We start from the raw sequence: 24,190 nt of genomic DNA on the forward strand, positions 1-24,190 counted from the left end.
ATTAGAACATGGATACTAAGAATAACGAATTCAATTAGATTTAGAACATGGATACTAAGAATAACAAATTCAATTAGATTTAGAACATGGATACTAAGAATAAAGAATTTTTATAGGAAAAAATTGGCGTTAGTCAAGAATTTCTTTTGGTTAATTGACTATGATAGTTGCTGTTATTGTAAATATATAGAGACTATAGGTTTTAAGGGCGCCTCGCGCCCATTTTCTATTTCAACTTTTAATTGTGCCTCTATCTTTAAGGTATCTTCTCTGTGTACAATATAAAACAATAACAACAACAAAATTTGCTAATTTTCAAATAAAAAAAACAAATTTTTGGACAGGAATTTTGTAATTTTGGGCATCCATAAACCTTCCCTGGGGTCATGTTAGGTTTGACGTTTATTGGAAACAAACGGACAGACAGAGAAGCACAGTATATATATAAATGTTCTTGCTGCTTTGTGACCAAAAAAATAATTGTTTTTTTTTTTAATCTTTTTTATCTTATATCTAATTAAAACCCTTGGATGCAAAGGTTTATGATTTGTGTTCCTCAGTGAATGATTTCTCGTGCGCGTGCACCCCTGGATATACAGGACAATCTTGTCAGGTATATATCAATACAATGAAGACGAATTTCTATTTAAATTTTGAGTTATATCATGCTTTTAAACAGCATGGATATATACACAAACTTGGAAATAAAGATAAGCTGTCAATTAAAAATCTTCTCTTTAATTTCTTGTAAACTTATAATTTGTTAAAATGCTTTTTAACAATAAAAAATTAAATAAAAAGTCGTCTTCATTGTATTACTATAATCGACTACCAATACAGCTGTATAAAAGCTGTTCTCAAAGGGCGCGCGATACATAATCCCAGACCCCGCAGTCTTTAATTCAATATTCAATTATTCTTTAATATTAGGTAGAATTCTTATATAAATATTGATACAAATTTGTGTATTTAGACTGAGAAATATTCTGTAAAATACAGTGATAATCAGTAAACAATGGAATGCAAAGACGATAATATTGCGTATTTGATGTTGTTACAAAGCAAATAGTTTTACTATAGACACTTATGAAATTTCTAATTAGTAAAATGTGTCTGTTAACACTGCACAATTGCTGGATCTCATATACTCGTTGTTTTTTTTTAAAGTCAAAACTTGGTTTTTAATTTTTCCGGTTTTCTGTTTATCACTGTGTTTGAATTGTTCGTACAAAAAACCAATATTAAATCTAGGCTATAATGGAAGGAAAGTTATTTGCAGTTGCGTATACTCTGCGGACATATTGAAACCAGTTCTCTAAGGGTGGAATTTGTAATCAAGAATAGATGCATCAGTGTTTGATTGTATCCGTGGAGGATAAAAGCATTAAATTTTGAAAATTTTGATAATTCACATATTTATAATAGTTTCCTTTGACCAGAATATTTCATTGATTTTTATGTGAAAAATGGATCCATTGTCAGGCTGTGACATCCGTCTTGTGTTTACATTACCACGCAGAGACAGTACACTGCAGTACAAAAGATGCGTACACCTCTGAAATAACTTTCCTTGCATTGTAACCTTGATCTAAATTATCTATTCTATTTCAGTATGATATCAACGAGTGTGAAGTAGAGCCTTGTCAGAACTCCGGGTTGTGCACAGATCTAATTTATGATTATGATTGCAAGTGTATGGATGGGTTCAATGGTAGGTTTAATTCTTCATCATAAAAGGACTATTAGCGTAACTTCAAGTGACCTACCTCAAGCAAACATGACAATTTGCCTGAATTAGAATGGTATCATTAAACCTTAATCTATTCAAAAATTTCGTTCGAAGATAACGTCGTCGAAAAGTGTTTATTTGTGTGAGTTTCTCTATTGCTTGATTCTTAAAAGCAAGAAATGTGTAAGTATGGATAATCTTCGTAGGGAACCCGTAAATAAAAAAAAACGGTTTAAAGGGAAGGACCGCGGTTATGTAAAGTAGTCAAACTGAGAATACAGTGTTGTGGACAAATTCTTTAGGATTCATTTGAGACATATAAAACGTTTCCACGATGTATAATTACTGAATTTGAGTGCACAGTCGACGTTCAAAATCATGTATTTGGGTGGGTACGTTTTCAGAATCGTTTTTACAATTATTAAATAACGACGACGAAAAATAAAGTAAAAATCATACAGTAAACTAATTAGACTTGAACAATTATTTGGTTTTTATCATTTTTTTAATTTCTTATTTTCTATGAATTTATTTGCAGATTTCTACAAATTCTTCAAAAGATGTCTTTTCAATAAAAATTCCAGAAAATCAGTAGAAAATCTTTGTGAATAACGAGAGATTATAGAAACTAATAATTGAATAAGATTACTTATTTTCGATGATAAGAGTTAATTTTTATTTTCTCGACCTGTTCATAAACAACTATTTAATTTTTAAAAAAAAAATTCTCAAAATGTATCCACACAGAAGTACGATTTTGAACGTCGACTTTGCAGATTTACAGATCTTTGAAAAGTTTTATTAGACTCAAAATGAATCCTAATGAATTTGTCCAATACTGCATACTCAGTTTCAACTACCTTACATAGCCGGTCACTCCCTTTAAAGAAACACACACATGGAGTTTTAATTCATTCTTGAAGAGACAAAGCTTTTAAAAGTATCATTGTAAATCAGGCATTACCTTCTTTGCATGTATTGTCACTTGAAATTATGCTTTAAACTTAAATCAAGTTTGTTTTATTTATTAACTGAAGTTTGTTTGAGGAATAGAAACAAATTTAAGTTGTAATTTAAGTTTGTTGGAATGTATTCAGAATTTCGGGGTTTTAACATGGATGTTGATACCTAAGATTTGTATTGTATTTGTTATTTTGTTATTTTTTTTTATTTTCTTCCTTTCGTTCACACAAAAACTGAGATTTTGAATTATTTTAAAGATTGCAATTAATTTATTCTTTGACCAAGCTAAGAAAGATATTAGTTGTTTGTTCGGTTTTTCTGTCAACATGTATTAATCAGGGGTTCTATATAGAAATTGAGACTTTGCCACAAACTCAAATTTTCTTATCCTCTTAGAATTATCTTATATCTTTGCAGCCTGATGATGTACATCTTATACATTTCAAATTTAGACTTTTGACTTAACAGAATTCATAGTTTGAAATATATTAGGTTTACACCATCAGTGGCCGAATTTAAAGAATTTGAGCGGCGGTTTAAATTTAAGCCGCGGTTTAAATATGGTTGGTTCCACTTAAAATTGTATCAAATGTTTCAAGAATTAAGCCGGCGCTTAATTTAAACCGGGGTTTTGCGGATTTAAACCGCGGCTCAAATTCTATAAATTCCATCTCTGGTTTTAAAGGGATTTTAAAGATCAGAGTTTGTGGCAACTCCTTTGAGTGCATTAGCAAACATTTTTCTAATTGCTCATTATGCCCCCTTTATACAGTAAAATAAGTTTTAAAACAAACACACACAATACACACTAAACTAAGCTAGTGGGGTAAGTCAAGCCTATGATAGGCCGGGTACTGTAAAAAGTCTGACCGCGCCATCAAAGTTGAAACTGAGCCGGCTTATAGTAAATGCTTAGGATTGGGCCAGGCCAGTACTTGTCGCGCGTCGAATCATATAGACCGTAGTCCACCGTGAATATAAGGATCTATTGTTTTGTAGGTAAAAACTGTGAGGTAGATATAAACGAGTGTGCTGTGAATCCTTGTAAAAATGGAGGAACTTGTGTTGATGGAATTAACGATTTTACTTGTCAATGTATACCAGGATTCAGGTAAAAGGGAATACAAATTTTGTCTGATTAAAGTAAGGTAAACTATAACAAAAATAATAAACTATTTTCAGAGGTAAATTTTGCGAAGAAGACATTGATGAGTGTGAACCTCTGCCTTGCAAAAACAATGGTACTTGCAGGTATTCTTTGGGAATATGAGAAAACTTTATATTTATCTCAATATTACAATGATAACCATAATTGTGCAGTGTAAAGAAACTTATTTCATTTAATAAGTTATAATAAGTTACTTGTAAATTTTTTTCGTTGGTAATACCATCAAATACACTTAGCTATTGCTTAAATGTCGTCTTCCAATTCCACAGTTATCTGGTTCTCACTCTAAATTCTAAATAATCTCTTTGATTCGTCATTTTGCACTTTACATGATACATCACTCATCAGTGATTTTTTAGTGACGAAGAAAACGGATATTCGTGTTCCTGTGTAGCGGGCTTCAAAGGAAAAAATTGTGAAGTCAATATTAATGATTGTGAGGTAATTTTCTATTAAAACTTCATTGCAACTCCAACCTTGAACATAAAGCGCAGGGTCAATTTGAATTCGAACCGAACCGACTAAACTAAAACTTATTCTCGACTTAACTTTTAAATCAAAGTTAAGCTGGACTTAAGCGGAAACATAAACTTAACAACCCCTAAGCTTAAGCTTAAACTTAATCTCGACTTAACTCTAAAATCAAAGTTAAGCTGGACTTGAGCTGAAAAATTAAATTCAACAACCTCATTGTTTAGTCAAACCCCTGTCTTCATGGAAACTGTTTGGACGAGATAAACGACTTCAATTGTGATTGCAGTACTTCTGGATATACAGGTCAAACTAGAAACCAAGATTTAAACGTTCTCACACAAATTTCAGGCAGTATTTGGCAAAACATTCTTTATAACTAGGGAGTCTTCGCGAAAAATGAAAGTGGGTAAAGGCTTACGTCGAAAAATAATCGATGGCGATCGCTACTAAACTTAGTTCTATCTGTTGCGTCTAAAAGGAGAAAATTGATAAAAACAACTCATACCGAAGAACGTATCGTCCATACAAATTCAGACAGTTGCAACATTCGAATCGGATAGTAAAACATCAATTCCAAACAAATTATTCAGATATTACAACCTATAATCATCGACAATTTTTTCACGGCTGGCGCTGGATTTTCGAACATTCCTGGAAAATATGAAAATGTCGTCTTCATTATCAAAAATTCTTGAAATAGGAATAAATGTTTTCAAAAATTAATCTCAGATAATAAAAAATAAAGATTTATTTATTTATTATCATTATTATTATCATTTTTATAAATATCACTATTATTATTATTATTAATATTATTGTTCAGGTACTCTGTGTGATGAAAATATCGACGATTGTGAGGAGAATCTGTGTGAGAATGGAAGTACATGTAGGGATGGTATCAATGAATACCAATGCATCTGTCCCTCCGGGTTTTCAGGTTATATTTATTACATTGAATATGGTATTTTTCATAGGAAATACGGGGTTCGATACTAATTTTCGAAGATTGTCTTATGCAATTGATAAGTGTTTACTCGCCATCTCTAATATAAAAGCCGTCAATCTTCGCAACCGGATTAAGAAGATCATTGGTTTTCAAATTATTTCAAGAGTTTATGCACTTTCAGGTTAAAAAATAAAGGAATTAGTAAAGCGAAGTCTGAGGCGATTAATAATTTTCAACAAGGTTTTGATTTTTTCGGTTATTGGATTTATTTTCTGAAAAACAAAAAATATCTTTTTATAAATATTGTTGATTTTCTAGTTAAAAAATGATCGTCGTGTTTTTTACTCTTCCTGTTTAGAAAGTAAATAATTGATTAACATATGTGCATTAAATATAATAGTTATTATTACAGGACGGTTCTGTGAAACAAATATCAATGAATGTTATCCTAATCCATGCAGGTGATAACATATATTAATAATATTAAGGGGGGGGGGGTCCAAAAATCGTTCTCTATGAATATACCAGGAAAATAAATTTTTTTCATACTTGTGAGTACAAGCAAAGCAAAGAGGAGCTACGAGGTCTCAAAGTTGTATCGTTCATGTCACCTAGAGTTTATCTTCTCCTTCTGTCCAGTTTAAAGTACTCTATAGATATATTTTAGGAATGGATATTGTATTGACGGTATTAATGATTTCTTTTGCAACTGCACTAAAGGTAGGTAGTAGTAATAATAGAAATATTGATTTGAATTATAATAATGATGATAATAATAATAATATTAATAATTATAATGAAATAATGATAACAATTGCGATAATTACCACAATAATAATTATAATAATAATAATAATGATACCAATGACAATAAAAAAGGAGCTGAATCTTTGCCACACACTCCAATTTTCTAATCCTTATAACTATATTTAATATTTATAGTTTAAAATGTCTAAGATCCATGACATTGAGTTCCAAAGACATCAGGATTAGAATATAAGAGTTTTATGACAAAGTCTCAATTTGAACATAAGATTAATAATAATTTTGAAAATGTTTATAAACTCGATATTTAGGCTACAGTGGTAAATTCTGTGATTTGTGTTCTGACCCCTTTGAGTGTAATATAGGAGACGGTAAGAATATTTACAACTAAAAAAATCATGAAATCATCAAAATCAAACAAGGTTTCCATTTGCAATTACGTAATGATAACCAAAACTTGATTTGTAGCTGGCTAACTTATCTGCACAAATTAAAAATAAATCGTATTGATAGGAAAACAAATTATTTTTCTGATGTTATGGATATCAAAAGAATGTTACATGTTTTGTGCATGATTGCGTTAAAGTTGTGCAGTGTCTCAAAAGGTAGATTTTTGAAAATTAACAAATAAACATTATTATTCAAGGAAATTTTTAACATAATTTTGTCAAACTTTTCTAAAATTGAATCAAAAGAATCTGTGCATGGAACCCTAGAATGAAATGAAATTTTAAGATTTAAATAATTCAAAAATAATATTAAAGAAGGAAATAATTATTCCTCATAGATTCAACATCATTTTAACAGGAGAATTTGCGATTTTTCCATATTTTTCTGGCGACTCGATCCTGTGTCCTCAGTCCTACACTGTGTCCTGCACCGTGTCCTACACTGTGTCCTACACTGTGTCCTACACTGTGTCCTACACTGTGTCCTACACTGTGTCCTACACTGTGTCCTACACTGTGTCCTACACTGTGTCCTACACTGTGTCCTACACTGTGTCCTACACTGTGTCCTACACTGTGTCCTACACTGTGTCCTACACTGTGTCCTACACTGTGTCCTACACTGTGTCCTACACTGTGTCCTACACTGTGTCCTACACTGTGTCCTACACTGTGTCCTACACTGTGTCCTACACTGTGTCCTACACTGTGTCTTACACTTTTTACAATTTAGAATTGCTACAAAAAGACCAAGAAATAACAGTTAATCTATAATTTTCAAGTTTGTTAATTGAAAGTCTTGGTTGCACCCCGTGACCGGCGTGTTTCCCGATTCTAGCACCCCCGTACGTGAAGCGATCCGACTGGCACATTGTCTTATTGTTGTTTTAAATTTGTAATTTTGGAAATGTTTAGCAAAAGACTAGTATCATTATCATATCAAAAAATTATTATCATTAGGTTGCTGTTTGGAAGATATCGTTTTTAATTCTGCTACTTCAACTAAGAACAGAACATCCATTTCCTCATTCAAGTAAGTTTTATTGTGATTTTTTAATAGATGATTTATTGAAAGTAATAGATGATAGATGATATATCAATGCAATGAAGACGATTTTTGATTTCAATTTTGATTTATATCAAGCTATTAACCCTATTCCTGCTGGGGGGGGGGGTCAATTTGACCCCCCCCCTGTAGTTTTTTTTCTCAAAAAGTATTGGTCTGAGGCTGTTGAAATTTTCTGACTTTTCCTACATACCCAAAGCCCTCCCTTTAGGCCTAAAACCGGGCTTTAATACTAACTGCCTGAGTCCTCAGGCACACTGCCTGAATGACTGCTTTTTCCTGTAACAAACTAAATCTTTATTTTGACCCACTTCCACTTGTCAGATTTTAATAAAATTTAGCTTTTTGGAAAGCCTTTGACATAAGGAAACGAATTGCACAAGTTTTGCGAAAATAAATTGCAAATTTTTTGCAAACAATCTGTAAAAGGAAATTTGCAAATTTTTAGTTTTCCTTGATTAAAAATCAGGTTATTTAAAATTTTGCAAAATTTTTTGCATATTCGAAATGGCATGATCAAGGGCTTTTAAAAAATATATAATTTTTCATTTTTTGGACAAATTTTTTTTTTGCAAACATTTTTACTATATAACTGGATTTTACGATAAAAAATTCAATTTTTGCAAATTTGCAATTTTTTTCGCAGATTCTAAAAGTAGAGCACAAGAGCTTTCCAATGATGTATCATTTGTCATATTTGGACATCAAACATGGGATTTAGAGGGGGGGTCAAATTGACCCCCCCCCCCAGCATATCCTGGTTTTCAAGTACCCCAGCAGAGATAGGGTTAAACAGCACGGATATTGGATACACATAAGCATAGGAGTCAATAGAAGCTGTTAATTAAAAGAGCTTCTCTTTGATTACTCGTAAACTTGTAATTCGAAAAAGCTTCAAACGAACAAAGAAACAATAAAAACTTAAATAAAAAAGGCGTCTTCATTGTATTGCTATAATCGCCTACCACTGTAGTTAAATATTAGCTAGATGCTACTTAAAGTGACGTTAATCGACATTCCATTTAAAGAGGGACATTCGATTCACCCTTTAAATCCTTTAAATCTTTTAAATCCTTTATAAATCCTTTTAATCCTTTAAATTCTTTAAATCCTTTAAATCCTTTAAATCCTTTAAATCCTTTAAATCCTTTAAATCCTTTAAATCCTTTAAATTCTTTAAATCCTTTATAAATCCTTTAAATCCTTTAAATCTTTTATAAATCCTTTAAATCCTTTAAATCGTTTAAATCCTTTGAATCCTTTAAATCCTTTAAATCCTTTAAATATTTAAATCCTTTAAATCCTAAAAATCTTTTAAATCCTTTAAATCCTTTAAATCATTTTAATCCTTTAAATCCTTTAAATCCTGTAAATCCTTTAAATCCTTTAAATCCTTTAAATCTTTTAAAATCCTTTATATCCTTTAAATCCTTTATAAATCCTTTAAATCCTTTAAATCCTTTATAAATCCTTTAAATCCTTTAAATCCTTTAAATATTTTAAATCCTTTAAATCCTTTAAATCCTTTAAATCTTTTAAAATCCTTTATATCCTTTAAATCCTTTATAAATCCTTTAAATCCTCTAAATCCTTTAAATCCTATAAATCCTTTAAATCCTTTAAATCCTTTAAATCCTTTAAATCCTTTAAATTCTTTAAATCCTTTATAAATCCTTTAAATCCATTTCTAGAAAGTAAATATCAATATTTCTTAGATTTAAAAAAGCTTGCAAACAAAGTGTTTCACATTATTTACAAGTAATGAAATTTTTTTATCCTTGATCCATCTATGGGACCGTTATTGTCGGAAATGCACCTCTTGAGGCCTCCGGAAATTACGCTGAATGTCTTTTAATGTTAAATACCTTCCGTTGGTTATTGTTTTGAAATATTCTATTCCAAGGAGTAAAACTGATTTTTTCGGGATTTACAGAAGAATTGACTACGATAAAACAGGTAATAAATAATACAAACAAACTACTATCCATAGAGTTATATATTTTAAAATCATTTAAATTCAAAAATGTATTTTGTGGTTAAACTTCTGGAAAGTTCCGATTAATATTAAACACAGAAGTTTATGAATATTATTGTATTACTTATTTACAATTACTGCTTTACCCTTTTCAGCATATAAATTCAAATTGAACCACGAAGATATCCTGATAATTTAACTTAATAATTTAAATCTGTAGGTCGTATAGTGTATGAAAAGAAAGAAAATTCCGCCATTTCAAAAAAGATTCGTTATGATGCGAAGCAGAAGATATGGGTAGCAACAGCTGAAGCAGTGGGAACATATCCTAGGGTAAATATAAACCACCAAAACTATTTTTAACGCTGAATGATATTAAAATGTTAAAAATGCAAAACAAAAAATATTCTTCAAATTTTATTCAGATTAAATTGGCGTTCGGACATTTAATAGATAGAAATTTTACATGAATACATGTCAAAGATAACAATTCATAGATATGAAATCTTATGTATAAGACATTTCATAGATGATTCATTTTATATATAAGATATTTAATAAATAAGTGATTTCATAGATAGGACATTTCATAGATATGGCATTTCATTCATAGTTAAGACATTTTTTAGATGGGTCATTTCATAGATAAGACATTTCATAAATAAGACATTTCATAGATAGGGCATTTTTTGATAAGACATTTCATAGATAGGGCATTTTATAGATAAGACACTTCATAGATATGGCATTTTATAGACAAGACACTTCATAGATAGGGCATTTTATAGTTAAGACACTTCATAGATAGGGCATTTTATAGATAAGACACTTCATATACAGATGATATTTAGACGCATTGGGAGTCAACATTAAACAACACTCGGTGTGTTTCACAAAGTGCTGAAAGGAATACCTCTCTTTGGAGATTTGACTCAGGTAAAGGGAGAGTGTGATTTAAGAAAACTGAAAATAAATGAGTTTCATAATGCTATCGTTTTATTTTTTAATCTGTAAAGTTAGAAATAACTGAATTGTACGATCAATGGATATTTTAATTTTAATTTTACTTATTTTAATTTTATATTTATATTTTTCAAAAACATCAGTGTCGATGACCAGTTTTCATCGGATTAAACATATTTTCAGAATATCTTTAATGAGACCATACCACGCTTCGAACTACAGTAAATTGCACTCAAGATTTAAATCTTTAATCATAACTCTTTCAATTGAAAGGTATTGAGAAGAACAGAAATGTTTAAATTTCTAATATGTAACCAAATAAATTTGATTTTCTCATAATTGTGCGTAAAATTAAATCTAAAGAAGCTGTACGAGGTCACAAAGATGTACTGGTAATGTCACAGTGATACACCATCATTTTTACAGTGAGATTAGTATACTAAATAATATTTTTGAATCGGCAGGAAACGGAACGTACAACATGCCACACAATCTGGAAATAATTTGCCAGAATCGGCGGGAGAGACCGGATCTCAAGAAAAATACTCGAATGATAGAAGATCTCTGCGAGAATAACTTATTTGCGTGCATTAGGAACATATGCCAAATTTTGTCAACAAATCTAACATTTTTGTTGAGTTCCAAATTTTGTTTAATTTTCACTTCTCAGAGTTTTGTGCACATAAAACGATTTATACCAATTATCCTAAAGTATTTGTTAAATTATATATTAAATCTTCCATAAATTTAACATGAAAAAGAAAGTCAGAATTAATACAATTATTCTTAAAATAGATCCCTTAACACATAAGTAAATTGTCATCCAACTAAATTCTTCGGAAAACCGGAACCAAATTCAGCTTAGTAGCATTATTCATTGAGTTTGGCGCCGGTGCTTCAACAAATTTTGTGGCATGAAAATTTGATATTTCTTTGTGTGCATCATAAAAGAGCAAATTAAAACATGTTTAACCCCTTTATAACAAGATAAAACTTGGTAAATGAAATTATAGTAAGAGCCAGTGTATTCCCAAGGAATGGCGATGTGACAATATCAACGACTGTGACGACAAAAGGAAATTAATCTTTACACCTGCCAACCAATTCTTCCATTTAAAAAGAATATTGTTCATCTATTTCAAAATGCACCAAATGTCCAGTTAGAAAAATAGAATGAAAACTTTAAGTCTTTCGTACCGGTTTAAACCTGAAATATATGTCTAGAAATCACTTAGAAAACCGCTATTTTCCCGCAATTTTTCGCAATATTGCGCATATTTGCTTGCAATTTCAGCAGAATGATGAAATTTTGCCTGAAATTTCAAAAGTATATATTAGTGATCAAACCCTTAAAAAAAGTTTTAAGAAATATTAAAATATTAAAAATTTCACGGTGTAAAAGATTAATTTTTTAGTGACGAGTGTCCAACTTTGAATTCTGAAGAGAATAACTATATTAGAGTTGTTAATGATATTAAAGTAAACCCAAAGTTATCAGTCATTGGCAGGAATTTAATAAAACACCAGCTTGAAAATCATTTCCCTTAATTCTCAGAAATCAAGAAACATAAAAGCAAAACCAGTCCAAAATTTGACATAGGATGTTTTACTCTGATTATGTTTTTCGTTTTGCAGTTTAATGAGTTAAAACTGATTTACTGAAATTAAACCATAAATTTATTTAATTTTGTCCTTAATGCAAATAGATTTAAGCTCTTCGCTTATATGCATGTTCGCTATAGATGGCCAAACGGCTCGACAAAATTGGCGGAAATTCTTTTAGGGACTGGAGACTATTGGCCAAAATCATAATTTAAGGCCAAGAGCGGGAAAACTGCGGGAGTAACTATGAGTTACCTTGGCAACACCGGGAACTACCAAATACTTAGCCTTAAAAAAATAGCTGTCTGTTTCATTAAATTTTATCTTAGAGTTATAATTGCGTTTGCAGCCTTCAATGATTCCAGTAACTCACTTCAGAATATCACGGCTACAGCATACAATCTTGCAGGTTCTTATTTAATACAAAATAATTTTCAAATAAAACTTTTAGCATCAGTAAATGAAATTGAAAGAAACCATTGACTTGCGCAGCAGAAATTGAAAAATTGTATTACTTTAGGAGATAAAATGGTTGAGGAACACTACTGTAAGTTTCCTGATAACATTTTTCAGTCAGTTTTTAAACCACATAAATTTCAACATTGCTTCAGGTTAGAATCTACAGTTTATAATAAGGTGTTTTTACTCAATAAAATCTTCATTTTATATTGTCACTTTATTTTCAAACCGTGAACGTTCGAAATTTATCAACATTTTTTTTAAGTCATGGTAAAACATTAATTTGTATGGTCTAAAATGCAATAAAAGATACTGTTGTAAAGATTTAAGGAATACAAATCAGAGTTTGTGGCAAAAACTCTATTCCTCTAAATTGTATAAAAGGCAATTGAAAAAATGAAGTAATTAAGTTGGTAAAAATTTATTTATTTTTATTTTTTTACCATAGAAAATGTTTGAGATAATGTAAACTTTTGCGATTTTGCTATACAGTATAATTTTAGATTTTATTGAAAATCTGAAATGTAAGTAATTTTGTTTTATAAATGTATCTCATCAAATCTGAATATTCTGTTTTAACAAAATGAACATGAATTAATCTCGAGGTTTTATTATGCAGACTTTTGAAAAGTTTCAGTTAAATTTTCCTTTATTTCTTAGAAAACTTCTCCGGAGTATAATGTAATCAAATATAATATTCTTTCCAACAATTGTTTTAAAATACATATTCTCCAGGGAATATAGGAACAGAGTGCGTATAAAGGATGTAAAAGATCAAATATCTTTTGGAAAATAATAAATTTTTAGTTTTATTCAAACACTGTTAAAAATTCTAATGCACAGTACATTTGATATTGTTACGAACAAAATGAGGAAACGTTGTATTCGTAATATCACTTTCTCTTGTATTAAGTCACTATTTTGGTAATTGCTTCATCGACACTCATGACCTTGATCACTGAGTGAGGGGGCTNTGGGGGGAAAATGAAAAATTTGATATCAAAACGCAACTTTTTATTGATTTCATCCAATATATCAGTTATTTTCACCAATTCAGCAAATGAAACCCGAAAGAGAGGGCAGGGGGGGGAGACAAATTATTTTTAGAGAAGATATATACACACGTACGGGGCGTCAATACTGCATAATGGGATTGAAAGGTTTGACACTTAAGACTCACAAAATGTAGACAGATACTCTTATATCTGTTTAGATTAAAGGAAAAGTAGATGTAATTTCAAGTGACCCTCCAGTTATAGAGTGGCATGTGTCAGATTCACAACGGCACTCTTTTAAACCTCCCTCTTAACAACAATTATCAAGCCATCATCGTTTTCTATCTACAGTGAATCCCAGATATATGAATACATAGCAAGAGTTTTTATAATGTCGTATCACATATTTCAGATCAAATTCCGCGGAAAAATGAGTTTAATATTAATATATCAATATCATATATATATCATATATATCATATTTTAGGGCTATTACTTTACTTTGAATGAAAAATAAAAAGAAGTGTCTTCAGAATTTTCAAAAAACTTATGACTGTCTATGTATTCATATATATAGGATTCGCTGTAGAATTTTATATTTCCTAGGAATGAGACCGAGTTTCAGTTTCTTGAACTGGAGGTGGCAACATCATACCTATTCAAAATAACTGCTTGCAACTTTGCTGGCTGTGTTGATAGGTAAATCTTTTTGAAAGATTTGATTTAATCCATTATGACATGCTCTGTATTTTCGTCACTACCCAAAAGAATCCTCCAAAGTTCATTTTGCTAGAGATTCTCATTCTCTTTGATTCATAAGATGTCAAACCTACCTTTTTTGACCTAAAATAGTCATAATCGGCCCTAATGATGCTTCGCAAATAGTCAAAATTGATATAGTTTTACGTGAGTATATGCATGTATGGGTTGTTAATCGTTGTTGAAAAGGATCGGAAAAACTATCTGTTTTCGTTTCGTTTTTATTTTTATTTTCATAAAATTTTATATTATTAAAGAATAGAGTGTCCATACACTAACTGTTTTTATCGGCAACAGTAATTGCCTTTAGTAATAATAGAAAATATGTTTCGATTTTAATTTTCAAAAAACTTGCAAAAAAATTAGCTTTTGAGGCAATGGAGAACTATTGCTATTAATGCGACAAGTTTTAACGCAATGATGAGCATAAGGAATGTAGTCTTTGCCACAAACTCTGATTTTTTAATTTTTATATCTTCACTACCAAATATCATAGACCTTATAAATATTTCAAACTGTAAATTATGTCAAATCAAATAATCGAAGTTTACATCAATTATAGGTTGCAAAGACAAGGATTTGAACATATTAAGTGTGTGGCAAAGACTCAACTCCTTTTTCTTTTTATTCTAATGTTCGTAACATCAGGAGACACTAGAAAATAATATTTTTATCTTACTAGTACGGTTTTTTGTTGTGGCACACAGCAAGATATATTGGAATTTGTAAAGTTATGTTACATATCAAATTGTGCGCTATTATTGCACAATTGCAAATGAAAACCCTATCATATTCATAGATCCTCACTTTTTCATTGGAGATCCCATTAACATCAACAAATCCACACATTTTCATCTTAAAAAGTGTCTTCGATGAAAAGATTCTTCGAAAGTCCTTGAATTTTGATAACTTCTTAAAGTGATAAAAACTGATCAATTTAGTAAATATATAGCGTACACTCTTATTTTGAAGGATCTTATATAGAACTATATTATAAGGTGTGTGACAGTATAGATGATTGTCCTAACGGGAAAAGAGATGAAGAGGAGTTGGTTTGTCAGGGTAGTCCCTTTACTAGGTAATAGTCCCTTTACTAGGTAATAGTCCCTTTATTAGGTAATAGTCACTTCACTAGGTAATAGTCCCTTTCCTAGGTAATAATCCGTTTACCAAGTAATAGTCTTTTTACTAGGTAATAGTCCCTTTAACAGGTAATATTCCCTTTACTAAGTAATAGTCACTTCACTAGGTAAAAGTCCCTTTTCTAGGTAATAATCCCTTTACCAAGTAATAGTCTTTTTACTAGGTAATAGTCCCTTTAACAGGTAATATTCCCTTTACTAAGTAATAGTCTTTTTACTAGGTAATAGTCCCTTTAACAGGTAATAGTCCCTTTACGAGATAATAATCCCTTTACTAGGTAATAGTCCTTTTACTAGTCTCTTGTAATAGCCACTTTACTAGGCATTAGTCCTTTTACTAGTCTCTTGTAATAGCCACTTTACTAGGTATTAGTCCTTTTACTAGTCTCTTGTAATAGCCACTTTACTAGGTATTAGTCCTTTTACTAGTCTCTTGTAATAGTTCCTTTACTATGTAAAAGTCCTTTTCTTTTACTAGTCTCTCGTAATAGCCCCTTTACTAGGTAATAGTCCTTTTCTTTTACTAGTCTCTTGTAATAGCCCCTTTACTAGGTAAAAGTCCTTTTCTTTTACTAGTCTCTTGTAATAGCTCCTTTACTAGGTAATAGTCCTTTTATTTTACTAGTCTCTTGTGATAGTCCCTTTACGAGGTAATAATCCCTTTCCTAGGTAATAGTCCTTTTACTTGTCTCTTGTAATAGCCCCTTTACCAAGTAAAAGTACCTTTACCAGGTAATAGTCCTTTTACTTGGCAATAGTCCTCCTTCATAACAAGCTTTAAGTCCAATGAGAGGCCGAATTTAAAGAATTTGAACTGTGTCCAGAGTCTAAACGCGGTTCAAACATGGTAGGTTCAGCTGGAAATTTTAATAAGTGTTTCGAGATTTGAGCTGGAGCTCAGTTGGAACCGGTTATTGGCGGTTCAGCGAGGCGGTTAAAATTCTTTAAACTCGGCCTTAGCTAGTCTTTTTCACCGATCAAAATATTGAATAAAATATTTTAGTTTTATTCCAGAAATATGAGCCTGGTGATATTTCTCTACATGTTTATTGTCCTGGTGGTTTTTATTTTTGTGAAGAAACAAGAATTCTTCAAATGTTTTCATCCTTCCCATATCAGTACAACCTGTTCAAGACTTTCTCAGAGAATATCAGATATTAGGGTAAGCATAACATTTTTGATACAAAATGAATATTTATATTTAACAATCACAGGACGGGCCGGGGGTCTGATCCGGATGGAAAAAGACTTTAAAAAATAGTTTGGGACAGAAGTTGTGAATTTTTGCAGGTTTTTGTTACACTTTAGAAATGTGAACTTGTTAAAAGGTGTAAATATTAGTAAAAATATAAAAGATATATTATGATATACAGAAAATAAACACTTCCTTGCAATATACATTCTGCTTGGTATTCTTTATACAATTGATAGCGTACTTTATCAGTTTAAAACGACAATTTTTAATTTAAATCAAGAGGCCAATAAAAATATTTGGTTTATAATATTTTTTTAGTTTTTCACTTTTCGTATTGAGAAAGGAAAAAGATGTTTACTGTTTATGTTTATATACAATAGTTTAGGAACACAGCTTTGGATTGAAACAAAATTTTCTTTATAAGAGTCAAATTATTCAACTTAGAACTTTTAAACCTGGATTATATCATTTCCGTGGTTCCTCAGAGTTCCCCATTCAAAATTTGAGGCAAATCGGTTAAAGAGTTCCTGAGTCATAACCTGACAAACAAAGACACAGAGATTACTACTTTATCTATATAATAAAACAAGACATTCGTATATGTTGCGTATAGCCGGCCAAAACACGTGGATTTACGGTTCTGTCAATATTCCAGAAAGCTGTGACTTTTAATCACAATTTGACCCATTAAACATAATTTGTTAGCCTTATTTATAAAATACTTTTTTGTCGGCATATGCATTTTGTATGAAAAAGTACAGAATAAACAAATCCGTAAAGTAAATGATTTTTGAATGAAAGACCAAAACTCGTTTGATTTCAAATAGAAGAAACCGAATGCTGCTCACTCTGGTTAATCCGGTGTGAAACGGCTGGACTGATTGTCCTGAAATTTGTTGTGGACACTCATGGGTGGCCGGGGGGTGTTATAGGCTAAAAATGATTTTTTTTCCTCATATTCTTTTTCCACGGGCAACGCCGGGCCTTTCAGCTAGTTTATATAGATAACAAATGGAAAAACCTCATGATTGCATATCTTCTTCAACTGAAAATGTCATCAGTCATCACTTCCATTTAAAAATAAATTTGAAGAGGCAAAAATCTTAAACAAAGCCAATTAGAATTTTAAAAATATTCAGCCTATACATTACTCATGAAAACCGTGGGATTTAGACAATATGTATGGCTTAGTTTGTAGATGTTTGCAAATTTAAAAAAAGTTATAATTATGGCTTTGGCAGAGGTTAAAAAAAGTCACTTCATAAGAGACCGTACCGTAAGCGTAATTTTCAGTGACTCTCCTTACAAAGATGATAAAGACCGATTAACAACAGTACCCTTGATACCTTTATCTGATCCATTGATAATTAATTCATGCTTGATCAGATAAAGCTTTTCCGGGCACCATTGTGAATCGAGCTTGGCAATCCTTGCATGCAGTGTGACTTGAAATTACGCTTACAGTCCCTTTAATCAATATGATTCGTAACAAATTGAAAACCTGTACATGTGAGAAACGGGAAAATAAAGTTTTGTTTATATTTCTAGAATAGTATGGCGGACCCGAATGATACACTGTTTAAACTTGAATATGAAGAATGTCATGAGAGTAAAAATAAACATATTGCTCTCACTTCAATACTTGGATACATTCTTTCTTTCAGGTATTTATGTCTTTATTAATAACACTAGGCTTCCATCACGCTTTGCTCGTCACAAAATTAGCTCCGAATTGGCAGAACCCATTGGTATCGCAATGAGAACAAGACAACAACAAAAAAAGATTTTTTTCAAAATTCAATTTTTTTAAAATTTCACGGGCAACGCCGGGCATTTTATTTGTTTTTAATGACGGACTTACAAAATTAGTTACAAATCAAAATTTAGTTGAGGTAATTCGTCCGTCCACAAATCTTTTCTGGCGGCCTGTGAGTTACCAAAAAATCGGGCCTTATTATCCAAAACATTTTTTTTTGCTGATTCTTTGTTGTGCTTAGGGGAAATAAATCACTAAGAAAAGTGACCCTCTCTCGAATTGATGAAATTGAACAATTTTTTCACGAAACCTCGCAGGTAAATAATTTTATATTAAATATATTTTATTTTCCTTTTCTAATTGTTCCTTTAGGTTTTCTGAAAGCTATAATTATTTTCCGGCAGACCAATTCATTGTATTTGTGGAGGCTTCAAACATATTTCCTATATTTGAACTCAACACACAAGAATTATAAACGTTCAAGGATTTTTCTCCTTTGATTAAACAACAAACTTTTTAAATAGAGTTTATTAATCTTTCTAATTCTATTTCAAATTATGGTAAAACTTGAAAATGCTGCATTAATTCTTAAAAATGAAAAAAATATCTGTCGTTGGAAATTAAATAAAAACATACTGAAATTTCATTTCTTTCAACACTGTCGTATTTATAGTTTAAGGGGGAAAGTAAGTTTTATTTTAAAACTCAGTGATGGTGAGGGACCAAACCTCTGTAGAGTAAAAAAGTACATGTTAGTTCCACATTTATTGAAAATATATTTCGGTCTGGGTTGACCCTCGTCAGTTCTAACGATATAATAACCATCAAAATCGATGAAAAAATAGAAAATGTAAAAAATCACATAGGATAAACAAACAAAAAAAGATCAGATTATTTTAACTCTGTTTCGACACTAAGTTGCAGACTCTAAAAGTGCTAATAATTAACAATTTTTATGATCTTATGAAGACAAATCTGTAAATACTAAAATAATGTATAATCAATCATGATTTTATAAAAATGAATTTAAAATTCGAAATCAAACTTAAATTTACGCAATCCTTTAACTTCATGGTGTAACATTGGGTATCAAAGATTTGAAAATCATAGTTTTTTCAAATGATTCAACCTCTAAAAGGGGCTGTACGCATAATTTTAAGTGACCTTTCATTTAAAAGAGAGGATTGTGCGATTCACAACGGTACCCTTTAAAACTTTGATCTGACAACAATAAGGTAGACTCCCTCTTTTGTAGAGCCGAAGATTAAGTCATGAGTGCCGGGAGACTCGCGATTACAGTGTACACACTGTACGTTGTATTCTCAGTGCTTGTGTACACTCCCTTACGTTTCTTAGCACTTCATTTTCCGCTTAATCTGTAAAGGTTTAAAGGGTATCGTTGTAAACTGGACATGTCACTCTAGAAATGGAAGGTCAGTTGAAATTACGCTTACAGTTCCTTTAAGACTGATTTTACTCTCAGGGCTACTACACCTGTATGAAGGAGAGGTTTGGCAATGGGAAAATAGTTGAAGAGTTGGCGAGCTTTCTCGAGTACAAACATAACAGAAATAGATATCTTCAGGCAGGAGGGGACTGGATAATTATTTTTCCTTTTAAAAAGGGAGATGTTAGTGTCACACTCATGTGTTATGGATGAAGAAGAATTTTGAGCAATCTTACATTAGATATTTTATCATGAAGCAAACAGTTTTTAAAAAATAGCCCTAAAACAACTTTTGGATAAAATAGGTCTGTGTGCACTGCAGAATTGCTCTATTTCATTTTAAATTCGACTTTTTAAATCATAACGTGCGTCAAAAAGTCGTAGGAAAACCCTAAACATTTATTTTCACATATTGAGTATTGAGTAACATAACACGTTTTATTCGAATTAGAAAACGTACAGCTGAGATAAATCACAACGGTTTACATGCATAGTTAAAAATACAGTGCACGGTTTTCCGATTTTCAGCAGAAAACTGAAAGAGTCTTTTTATTAACATTGTATACAAACTTATCGGAAAATATCCATTTCCAGTGAATTAGAAGAATAAGAGTGGGGTTAGGGGATGGGAGGGGGTTGGGGGTATGGGGAAATATTCTACAATATATCCAAATCAAAATCTGATCTTCACAGTTTTTAGACAAATAAAAATGAATTCATTGATCCAACCCTCTGTTTGTATGAAGGGTTTGAAGTTAAAGGTTAAAACTGCTGGGAAAGCTTTAAAGAACTGTATCCCTGAGGAGGGGTTAAGTTCGGAGTGCTGTGGACTCAAACTAACCCTGGAGAAATCTCCCAACCCTCAGCCTAGATCTAGTTTTAGGCATAGATTAATTAAAATAACGGATAGGTCACAAGATCTTTCATCTTTTAAAGACGCAGCATGCGCGTAACTCAATTGGGCGTCTGTCCCAGGGATATTGAAAACAAAAACCCCTAAATCTTGAAAAGACGACATCTAGTGTTCTATCTAGCATTTTTAATTAATCTATGGTTTTAGGATAATAATCTCAAACTATTTTATTCTCTCACATTTTCTATTAGTCGTCTTCAATATTGCAGATATAGTAAAGGTAAATACTATTAAACTATTGAATACAAAATAATTATTATTATCATTTTGTTAGAAAATTACTCTTTTGTAAGTGTATTTATTTTTATCTAATTTATCAAAAGAACGGTTAATCATCCGCCATTGCGATTTTTTCCTTTTTAAATCTTACAAGATCCTCACCGTGTTTCTGATGATTTTCACAAAATGTCAAGATAGAATGTTCTTCTCAGTTTTTTTTCGTATTTCGATTTTAATAATATTTAAATATTGGCAAGAAAGGTTGATAACCTTTCTTCGGTTTACTGTTACTAATTTGTTTACGGGGGTTTTTATTTCTAATTTTTCAAGAGTTTTCAAAAAAAAAAATCTCAAAACTTGTTAGCTGACCATCAACCTTCCCTTTGGTAATGTCAGGTTCCGCACAGATCACTTTGGCCGTTTCAGCTTGTATTAGATCCAAATAAACAACATTTTTTTTTATTAATTTCAGGATATTACCTTCACTACCGCGGTTCAACATTACGATACAAACATCATACAAGAGGAACGTCATACAATGATTTCAAAATAAATAACTTTATAAAAGAATTAAAATTGGAATGTAAAGTTAAATGAAAACATACATATCATAACAATAACAAATAGTAAACACAAAATAAACAAAATATAAGAAAAGAGAAAAAAATGAATAAAAAAAAACTGTCGAAATGAAATCTTTGTGGATTTTGTTAGGAGTTTGATGGAAATAGAAGATATCAACAATATTTTGATTTTAATATTTATTACGTGTTCATTACTTCATGTGGACTTCTCCTCCTCAGCCACATAGTTACTCAGGGATATAATTTATATAGTGCTATGTATGATTAGATATTAATTTATCATTTTGTTTAATCGCGTCCTTAAATCGGTTTTGAATGAGAAATTCGAGGTTAGTTCTGATATTTGAATACAAACATACAATATGATACTTCATGTTTCTTTACACGCTTGTAAAGCCTAAAGTTGCCAACTTTAAACCAATCCTAGAACCTTGACTTTCAAATGCTTTTTGAACTGAAGTACTTTTCAATTCGCGTTTTTATTTTACAATAGTTTATGGTATGTTTTCCGTTCACTACTGATTAAAATATATATAACTATAAATGGTATGTAGGTCTACTGGAGTATGATTACTAGAAAACCAAGATTTCTCACGCTTTGTGAACATCAGAGCAAGGGCTGGGCAGCTTTATTATCGTTAGTTCAGTTTATTCCGTCCACCCTGGCAATTCTTGTATTCGCAGAAGATACTGCTATAAAAGTTGAGGTAAAAAAACCTATTTTTTCGATATTTCAGTTTTAAACGCTCATTTTTAGCTTATGGAAACTGAACACTTCCATTGGACACAACATCTTTTTTTTAATCCCATATCTTCGATATTCGATTGATATTTCAAACTCATGATTTCCGTCAATGAAAATACACCATCCGGTCACAAGATATAGGGATTATTAAATTACAGTTCGTGAAGCGAGAAAAATGACTGATAGTGTCGTCAAACTTATTCATTTAGAAATTTTTTTCTTTTTCTTTTGCTGGCGTGTCAAAATGACAAGCTCAACATGTTTAATGAAGAGAAAAGTTATGCATTTTCAAATCCTTAATATTTTCCCTTAATTAACTGAAATTTTCCTTAAATTAATTTGATTTCACAAATTTCTTTTTTTCCACATTAATGTTATTTGTTTGGAGAGTTTGTTTACGTGAGTTTTAGCAAACTCTCAATCAAAACCCAACTAACAGAGTTGGATTATTTTTTGATACATGTTTAGATCTCACGACTCGAAATAAAAAGTTGAATAAAATCGGCTTATGTTTTTGTCAAGAAAAGTCGACTTTTGGAAGAATGCGATAAATTATAACCAGTAGAGTCTAAGGTTTCCAAATTATAACCTGGTAGCGTCTAAGGTTTCCAAATTATAACCTGGTAGCGTCTAGGGTTTCCAAATTATAACCTGGCAGCGTCTAGGGTTTCCAAATTATAACCTGGCAGCGTCTAGGGTTTCCAAATTATAACATGGTAGCGTCTAAGGTTTCCAAATTATAACCTGGTAGCGTCTAGGGTTTCCAAATTATAACCTGGTAGCGTCTATGGTTTCCAAATTATAACCTGGTAGCGTTTAAGGTTTCCAAATTATAACCTGGTAGCGTCTAAGGTTTCCAAATTATAATTTGGTAGCGTCTAGGGTTTCCAAATTATAACATGGTAGCGTCTAGGATTTCCAAATTATAACATGGTAGCGTCTAGGGTTTCCAAATTATAACCTGGTAGCGTCTAGGGTTTCCAAATTATATCATGGTAGCGTCTAGGATTTCCAAATTATAACCTGGTAGCGTCTAGGGTTTCCAAATTATAACCTGGTAGCGTCTATGGTTTCCAAATTATAACCTGGTAGCGTCTAGGGTTTCCAAATTATAACCTGGCAGCGTCTAGGGTTTCCAAATTATAACAAGCGTCTAGGGTTTCCAAATTATAACATGGTAGCGTCTAAGGTTTCCAAATTATAACCTGGTAGCGTCTAGGGTTTCCAAATTATAACCTGGTAGCGTCTAGGGTTTCCAAATTATAACCTGATAGAGTCTAGGGTTTCCAAATTATAACCTGGTATGCGTCTAAGGTTTCCAAATTATAACCTGGCAGCGTCTAGGGTTTCCAAATTATAACCTGGCAGCATCTAGGGTTTCCAAATTATAACATGGTAGCGTCTAGGGTACCCAAATTATAACCTGGTATGCGTCTAAGGTTTCCAAATGTTCGTTAACTTTTGCGAAAATCTTTAGCCAACAAAAAATTGGAAGGACAACAAAAATTTTCGTTCACGAAATTTTGTTAAGCGAAAATTTATTAAATTCCGTTGGTATCCAAAGTAGTGTCATGGATTGAACTTTTGTAAAAAAGCGGGTTCGCCTCAATTACGTTAGCAATCTCTTTATTGTTCTCATATTTTAGCTGAATAAGCTGATGGACGCTGAGTGGAAGCCGAACATGTTCAAGGAGTACCTCGAGCTCCTTTACGAGGAGAAGCTTATTGAGAAACTGGCTCTCAACATGAAAATTATTGAAGTAATATTTTCTTCAATTTTTCAAACCGAGTAATAAAATTTTTTGATTTTATTTCTATTTTTCTTTCGCAACAAAAGTATCCCTAAACATAGAAATATGAGTACAAAATTGACTAT

At 31.3% G+C, this 24,190-nt stretch overlaps 1 protein-coding gene across 1 annotated transcript in view; it reads left to right on the top strand.

Moving 5' to 3' along the window:
- Window positions 1–24,190, top strand: part of LOC111718488 (uncharacterized) — a 70,130-nt gene that overhangs the window by 29,165 nt on the left and 16,775 nt on the right. Inside the window, exons 29-60 of the mRNA XM_023463690.1 lie at window positions 561–613; window positions 1,612–1,711; window positions 3,692–3,803; window positions 3,875–3,943; window positions 4,220–4,301; window positions 4,559–4,637; window positions 5,158–5,271; window positions 5,693–5,741; window positions 5,948–6,000; window positions 6,357–6,416; window positions 7,455–7,527; window positions 9,464–9,516; window positions 9,756–9,868; window positions 10,387–10,471; window positions 10,963–11,092; window positions 11,512–11,574; window positions 11,914–12,006; window positions 12,430–12,509; window positions 12,621–12,711; window positions 14,161–14,253; window positions 14,688–14,748; window positions 15,312–15,391; window positions 16,470–16,617; window positions 18,199–18,314; window positions 18,648–18,723; window positions 19,890–19,991; window positions 20,600–20,736; window positions 20,914–20,986; window positions 21,458–21,511; window positions 21,700–21,804; window positions 22,124–22,276; window positions 23,961–24,074. Of these exons, the coding sequence (XP_023319458.1) occupies window positions 561–613; window positions 1,612–1,711; window positions 3,692–3,803; window positions 3,875–3,943; window positions 4,220–4,301; window positions 4,559–4,637; window positions 5,158–5,271; window positions 5,693–5,741; window positions 5,948–6,000; window positions 6,357–6,416; window positions 7,455–7,527; window positions 9,464–9,516; window positions 9,756–9,868; window positions 10,387–10,471; window positions 10,963–11,092; window positions 11,512–11,574; window positions 11,914–12,006; window positions 12,430–12,509; window positions 12,621–12,711; window positions 14,161–14,253; window positions 14,688–14,748; window positions 15,312–15,391; window positions 16,470–16,617; window positions 18,199–18,314; window positions 18,648–18,723; window positions 19,890–19,991; window positions 20,600–20,736; window positions 20,914–20,986; window positions 21,458–21,511; window positions 21,700–21,804; window positions 22,124–22,276; window positions 23,961–24,074 (2,864 nt within the window). The remainder of the gene's footprint in view (window positions 1–560; window positions 614–1,611; window positions 1,712–3,691; window positions 3,804–3,874; window positions 3,944–4,219; window positions 4,302–4,558; window positions 4,638–5,157; window positions 5,272–5,692; window positions 5,742–5,947; window positions 6,001–6,356; window positions 6,417–7,454; window positions 7,528–9,463; window positions 9,517–9,755; window positions 9,869–10,386; window positions 10,472–10,962; window positions 11,093–11,511; window positions 11,575–11,913; window positions 12,007–12,429; window positions 12,510–12,620; window positions 12,712–14,160; window positions 14,254–14,687; window positions 14,749–15,311; window positions 15,392–16,469; window positions 16,618–18,198; window positions 18,315–18,647; window positions 18,724–19,889; window positions 19,992–20,599; window positions 20,737–20,913; window positions 20,987–21,457; window positions 21,512–21,699; window positions 21,805–22,123; window positions 22,277–23,960; window positions 24,075–24,190) is intronic.

This window comes from Eurytemora carolleeae, unplaced genomic scaffold, assembly GCF_000591075.1.
Source record: "Eurytemora carolleeae unplaced genomic scaffold, Eaff_2.0 scaffold68, whole genome shotgun sequence".
Classification (NCBI taxonomy): Eukaryota; Metazoa; Arthropoda; class Copepoda; order Calanoida; family Temoridae; genus Eurytemora; species Eurytemora carolleeae.